The sequence below is a fragment of the Microtus ochrogaster genome, unplaced genomic scaffold (assembly GCF_000317375.1).
Source record: "Microtus ochrogaster isolate Prairie Vole_2 unplaced genomic scaffold, MicOch1.0 UNK16, whole genome shotgun sequence".
NCBI lineage: Eukaryota > Metazoa > Chordata > Mammalia > Rodentia > Cricetidae > Microtus > Microtus ochrogaster.
The window spans coordinates 1,324,074-1,331,373 of NW_004949114.1; the positions used below are offsets into that span (position 1 = coordinate 1,324,074).

A 7,300-nucleotide genomic window follows, 5' to 3' on the forward strand; every position below is an offset into this window, starting at 1 on the left:
CAGTTTATGCGGTGATAAGGACAGAACGCAGAGCTTTGTGTGTGTTAGGCAAGCACTTTACCACATGAGCACATTCCCAGTCCTCACATTAGCTTCTCCTTTGAGACAGGGTCGCAGTCTTGGCCAGCAGCCTGCTGCAGAGGCTCAGAGTCTCATCAGAATTCTCTGGAACCAAACGATAGGGCGTGTGCGTCTGGAGGGTCAGATTGTCCATGGTGAGCCAGTATGGCGTGGCCATCTCGGTCAGAGAGGAGGTTCCTCCGCTCCCTTCCCTGTGAGCTGTAGCACCCAACATCCCAGCCACTAGGAAATGGAGCTGTGATGGACCAAGGATGGAGTCATGGCAAATAAGCCCTAGGAGGATTTTTTTCCCCCACATCGAGCGAAAGGGAAGACGGAGCCCCGCTGACTCAAAGTGACCATGTTAACTTCCCATGAGAAAGACACGGATGAGCATCCCTGGTCTTCCTTGGTGGGCTATGCTCTTAGGACTTCCCTGGTCCACTGGGTGGGGTCTGAGCAGTGGGCATTCATGATTACCAAGTGGTCCAGGCATGGTGAAGCCAGACTTCCCGGGGAATCCTGACAGCTCATCCCAGTGGCTCCAGCCAACAAGTTGGAAACCACTGGTGAATGAGATCACCCTGTGCCAGACACACAGGGTAAGAGCAACGCCCCCACTCGAGAAAGCCCCCACACCTTGGAATTAACAGGCACAGGCAAGTTATGAGCCCTGTTTGGCTCTTGGGAGTTCCTTCCAGTCCAGCCCAGAGGCAAATTCACAGTATTGCCAACTGTGCCTCCCAAATCCCCATGACATAGCAGTTCTCCTGGGTTGGGGGTTGAGGAGATCCTGCTCACATGGCCTTAAGGCAATAGAACAGAGCTGCGTCTCCACTATGGATGGATGTTCCCCAAGCCCAGACCGGGTTAGGACAGGGCAATTAGCTAACAGCCACGCTCAGCGTGTCTCCCAAGACAGGGGCAAATATAAGGCTTTTAGGTTTCAGTTGGCTGGTTGGGAGCCCCCCCCCCCCGGAGCTGTGACCGTGGCCTGGGATCCCAAGTCACTGGATGCCCCCTGTTGACTTGTGAGAAGAGTGTAGATCATCCAGGCAACATGCAACATAATGTGCATGGTACATGCACCCAACAATGCAATCTTACAACAACAGACACTTCTAACCTCATGTGCTCCCATGCCAGACGCGCCCAGCAACACGTACATCAAACACCAGAGCCAGCGAACGATCTTTGAGAGTCCTTGCCAAGGGCCCTCTGTGCAGCCTCTCTACCACGTGGTCCAGTATCAGCAGATCCCCAATCCCCTGCCTGCCCTCCTCTTCCTCATCTTCTGGTGGGTTTTTCCCCCCTCGGGACAATAGACTGTCACCTGGAAAGAACTTCTCGCCTTTCTCCCTACCTTGCTTCTGCCCCAATCCCTTGTTCAATTTATTCTACACAGGCAATTCAATATGATTTCTTGACAAGAATCCAATGTGGTTTCTTGACAAGAATTCGAATGACCACCTAAACCCAGAATAAAACAACCTGAAAGGCCCTGGCTAGCAGGGCTCCAACAACTGCCCAAGTCCCAGAATCCTCTGCAGTCCTTCTGCCTAGCCACTTTCACCCCAGACCCCAGACCTAAGACTCTACTCCCCAAATCCAGTTACTGTCTGTATCTCTGAGATGTCTTGAACTGAAGAAATACAGTGTCCTTTCCAAACGTCCTTCCCACGTGTCCTTCTACAGTGTCTGCCTCGCTTAAAACCCCTCACAAGGGTGGCCTTGGTGCTTGCCTTGCCGACAGCCAAGGAAGCTGGCTAGAGAGAAATATCTGAGGCACGGGCTCTGCACATCTCCTGCAGGTCCCAAACCTTGTCCAGGCACTACTCCCGAAGAGAGGAGCATAGGAACCAAGGGAATGACATGAAAAACAGTTCAAGGAGCCGTGAGAACAGCAGAGACAAAGAATAAGGACAGTGAGTTTGAGGCATAAACACACTGCATGGAGACACAGTGCCTGGTGTGTAGTAGGGGCCGGCACAGGTCCAGACTCAACGACCCTGAGCAGAGCAAACATGTCCCTCAGGGGCGCCAGGGTACAGTGCGTGTCTGGCCTTCTTCCTGCAGGTCTGCAAAGGTGCCCTCTCGGCCCCAACATGGAGGCAAGCACTCTGATGTCAGGGGCTGTGTTCCCAGGCCTGGGGGCAGCTGAGAGACGTGTTGTTTTATAGTCCCTTCAACACTGTGGACATTCATAAAATTAATTTGCTAAGCAAGGAGATAAATCCAATCCAATGTTCCCATGGCAACGACTTCCATGCTGCCCAATTTCAGTCTTCGGATTTTATGGGAAGCCATCCTTCCCGGTCCAGCTGCTTCCCTGGACGCTTGGGGCGCAAGAATGGGAGGTGGCAGCTTAAATTGAGGAATGCGAGTCTGGAATCTGAGCTGCTGGGAACTCACTTCTCCCACCCAGCTCCTGCCCGACTCCTCTCGGGTTTTCCTGGAGAGCTGTGGGAGACCTTGGATCCAGATGAGGTCATCCTTGCCTCCAGGTTCTGGCAGGTCCGGTCCAGGCCCACAGTACCCCCCACTGGGAGGCCAGCCAGAGTCTGCCTCTTGCCAAACACAGGGGCAGACCCAGGAAAGGCTCTGTCCCATCTCAAGGGCTCCTGGCCCCAGGTACCCCACCCTAGGTTGCACACGGAGGAGCAAAGCAGGAGGGTGATACAGCAGGGGGGGGGGGAGCTCAACAAGCAGTGGGGCCCTTCACCACGGCTGGCCAGTGCCTTCCACCTTTGTGTTCTAGGCGCCTGGCTCCCACCAGTGGGCGTGCCTACGGGAGGCACGCCCAGCTCCTGCCCTGTCTGCTGAGTGTTTTCTAGAAGCTCTGAGGATCAGGTGTCTGAGAGACTGGCAAACTTCCCCATCCAGCTTGGGGAAAGCTGGTGTGAATATAGCAATGAGAAACAAGTTACATGGCCTCAGAGGGCTCCACCCTGCAGAGACCCCCACGGAGCACAAAAGCTGGCCATCCAACTTCCTAATCTGCCAAAGTGACATCCTGTAGCTCTCAGAGGTCTGAGGCTTAGGGATAGGTAGAGACCAACCCCCTCCCCCAGCAAACTGGGGATGGAGGACAAGGCTATAGATAAAGATGTGGGCTTCGCATCCAGGTTTCCCAGGACTACGGTGTCCTCCTTGAGCTGACAAGGACACAATTTACACAACAACTTCAGGAAATCCACACCAGGAAAATGTGACAACTACAGAACGAGGCTGTGAGACAGAGGGGGCAGGGGCGGGGGCAGCCCAGGAGTGAAGGAAACAGGAGACTTCACGCCTCAAGGAGAGGAGCTCAGACATGGCAGCTGGGCGTGCCTGCCCACATCCCAGAGGGTTTGAGCCTGGATGCACATCTGGCTTAGATGTGGCCGCAGCCGCCCCCAAGCCATGTGAATAAGCTGTACTGTCCCCCGCGGCACATTCTGGTTCTAAGCGTCTCTGATCCCCGCGGACCTGGGGTCTGTGGGTTGACTTGCCAGATTCAGCCGATCACAGAGGAAGTAGTGGGGGGGGGAAAAGCCACGTTGCCAAGGAGACCACTTCAAACACATTTTATAAGGCTGCGAAAACTATACCTTTCCCTGGGGTTGGGTTACGTCTCGGAGGCCTAGACAATATGCTGTTCATGTGAACAAGGCCCAGCCTCTCCCTCGTCTCCACTCAATGGAGGGGGAAGCTGATTGATGTGAGGCCACCCTGGGAAGCAGTAGCCTTCTTGGAATCCTTTCTGCATTGAGGACATTGGGGACTTACAGAGAAGCAGGTTTCAGCCCAGCACCCCTGTCTGAGATTCCCCCAAGGTAACTGGCAGCCTGCACACTGTCCTCAAACAGCAGAGCCTCCTGGAAAAGCAGGGGCACCCTGAGGTCAAATCTCACACCTTCACTAGAGAGACAGGAAGAGAGAGGAGGGACACATGAAATACAGAAAGCAGAGCAGGGTATGGGCAAACTAGTTTATAGAGTGAGACTCTATCTCAGAAAGCCAAAGAGAAGATGGGGGAGGGGGAACAGCTCAGTCAGCCAAGTGTTTACTGGACAAACATGAGGACCCGAGTTTGATGCCAGCATCACATAAAAAGTTGGGGGAAGGAGCATATCCTTGTAAGCCCAGAATTGGGGGCATAGAGACAAGAGGGTCATCGGGACTGCCTGACTTCCCTCCTGCCACTGTTGTCACCCACACACACTATTTTTCCTCATTGAGATAAGGTCACTCCATGTGGCCCCGGTTGGCCTAGAACCCCCAATCCTCCTTCCTCAGTCTCCAGAGAAGTGGGATTACAGGTGTGTGTGATTACAGCGCACCACTTTGGGCTCCGACAGGCACTCAGAACAGCACCACACCAAGACCACAGTCATAACCAAACACAGAAAGAGTCAGAACTGTGGGGAGGGGACAGGAGGCAACACTGGGGGCAAGGCTAGGGGCAGATGCCCTCATGCCAGGCATGCTGGGAGTTCTGCATCCACTGGGATATCAGCCGTCACTCTAGACCTTAGAGCCTGAACTGTGTTCTGCTGGATGATTGCCAGATAGATGTCTTTCTTTCGAAAATGTTCAGGGGTGGCGTCTTGGGCCTTGGGTCTGTGTGAAGCCAACTTCACCACCACCACCACCACCACCACCACCACCACCACCACCACCACCACCACCACCACCACCCACACACAGAGGTAGTAATGCAAAGGTTATGGCTTTGGCCTGTATATAGGCCTGAGTCTTGGGGATTGAGATGTTGGGATGAAGGAAGTGGCCTCCTTCTAGTCCTGACCAGAACAGTCTTCTGTTCTTCTCATGGCTCTAGTGATCACTTCTTTTTACATTATTTATGTATGTGTGTGTGAGTATGTGTGCATGTGTGTGTGTGTGCGAGTATGTTGCATGTACATATATGTATGCAAGTATGTGTGCGTGTGTGCGTGTGCACCCAAGTTTGTAGTGGATGTGCATGTGTGGACGTGCATGTGTGTATACATGTGTGCATGTGCTCATGCGTGTGTGTGTGTGTGTGTGTGTGTGTGTGGTGCATTCTCCACCATGTGGGTCCCAGGGACTGAACTCAGGTTTTCAGGCTTGGTAGCAAGTGTTTATCTGCTGGGCCACCTCACTGGCCATCTTCCTCTTCTTTTTTTTTTAAAGAAACATCTCAGAATGAGTCTCCTTCGCTGAAGGCAAGGAGGGCATCAGGAACATTATTCTCAGCATGACATGGACCCCAGACTTTCTGACGTCTTTGGTGACTTGAGGTGGAGGCCAACACCCATTCAAGCAGGACTACATTCATTCAGCCAGTCAGGGAAGGGGCAAGTCCCCACCACATCACCTGTGAGCTCCCTGAGCTTATAGGTTCCTGTCAAGAGTGTCCTGAGCCTTACCCAGAGAAGGTTCCCAATGCCTCCAACATCGCATGCTAGGATAAAATTTCCAACCAAAGGATCTTAAGGAAGGATTAGTTTACAACACCCGACAGTACTCTTGGGGGCGGTGGGGACATTATTGGGAGGTCACTGGGGAAACGCCCCTGAAGATGGCATTGGGGGGCCCCAGGCCACTCTGTTTCTCTTCCATAGAGTGAGTAGCTCTGCCCCACCATGAACTTCTACCCCTGGTTCAGCCTCACCGGCCCAAACTCAATGGAGCCAAAGGACCAAAGACAGAAATCCCCGAGACAAGCCCAAGTAACCTTTTCTCTTCCTACGACGCTGTCTTAGGTATTGCAATGGAAGCTGACTACTGCACAGAGATCCAGTGTACATGAAGCATCGTTCCCCACATTGCACACATCGAAAACCAGGGCTCTGAGGTGGACTCCATCCACCTGTCTAATAATCTCTCCCCACTGCACAGGCGTGTGTGTGTGTGTGTGTGTGTGTGTGTGTGTGTGTGTGTGTGTGTATTATGTAGTGGCATCACACCCGCCAACATTTTAGAGGAGATACTCTTTTTATCTCAACAGCAAACCATCCAGTGGCCAGAATGTGAACCATCGCCCAGCTCTCCCATGTAGAGAGTTAGGGGAGGAACTCTGAGGGGGCGGTGCTAGGTGAGGGCATAGAGAGTATGCCAAAGCATCACGAGCCTCCACTCGGGCACCCCAGAGACCCGAGGCACCGATGGCCTGCACAGGACCCACCTCTGTGATGATGTAGAAGTCATCCCCGGGCTCCCCCTGAACAACGATTTTCTCTCCATCTTCAAACTGCACAGGCTCCAGGGCGTCAGCCACAGTCAAGCGTTCCCACTTCTCCAGGGACTCTGCAAGAAGACACAATGGGTCACAGGTCACACCCCACTACCATGGGGTCCTTGGATGTAGCCTCAGAAAGCCCAATCCTCAGACTCCTGATGGCGATCTGAGATGACGCTCTTTAGAGGAGACAATGCTGCAGCAGAAACCACAGAACACTGAAACCAGCTCTAACCCTTCAACACAGGGGCTGGCATCTCTTGCTATGAGGGTCCATCCGAGATCGACTCTATAAGCTGGTGGTGGGAGCACAGGTCTGCATCCCAACTACTCAGGAGGCTGAGGCAGGAGTATTACATTCGAGGCACACCTAGGATAGTGAGTTAGTTCTAGGGCAATCTGCACAACTTAGTAAGACTTTGTCTCAAAATAAAAAGTAAAAAGAAGTCTGAAAATGGAACTCAGCAGTAGAACCCCTGCCTAGAATCCCACAGTGAAGGGCTCAATGGTAGAGCACCTGCCTAGAATCCTCCAATGAGGGGTTGGGGTATGGCTCAGTGTTAGAGCACCTGCATAGCATGTGCCAGATCCTGAGTTGCATCCTCAATACAAAATAATAATAATAATGTAACACACATTTGACTCCTCTATTTAATTTTTTCATGGGAAATGCAGTTTGAAAATAGTCATCACTGGCTCCATAAGGTAAACAGCAGATACTGAAAATCGAGTCAATATTCACTTTAAGGAGAAATTACTTTCCCAAAAAGTAGGACTGAATTAACTAACTAACTAATTAATTAATTAATTTTTGCAAAGAATGGACTCACAGCCGGGTTCCACAACTACGTGTACTTTAGACGACTCACTAACACAAGTAGGATGCCCCGCTCAGCATCATCACCCTCAAAGCAGGACAAGGACTGGGAGCTGAGTTGATGTAGCAATTGTTTTGTATGTCTTTTTATTCTTTCTCCTCTCTCTCCTCTCTCTCTCTCTCTCTCTCTCTCTCTCTCTCTCTCTCTCTCTCTCTCT

The 7,300-nt window shown here is 52.2% G+C and overlaps 1 protein-coding gene across 4 annotated transcripts in view; it reads right to left on the bottom strand.

The window, feature by feature from the left end:
• Prkar1b (protein kinase cAMP-dependent type I regulatory subunit beta) overlaps positions 1–7,300 on the bottom strand; it is a 141,477-nt gene that overhangs the window by 13,208 nt on the left and 120,969 nt on the right. For all 4 annotated transcript variants that reach the window (XM_013353799.2, XM_013353798.2, XM_013353797.2 and 1 more), the window contains exon 9: positions 6,212–6,333. In XM_013353799.2, coding sequence (XP_013209253.1) covers positions 6,212–6,333 — 122 coding nt within the window. The remainder of the gene's footprint in view (positions 1–6,211; positions 6,334–7,300) is intronic.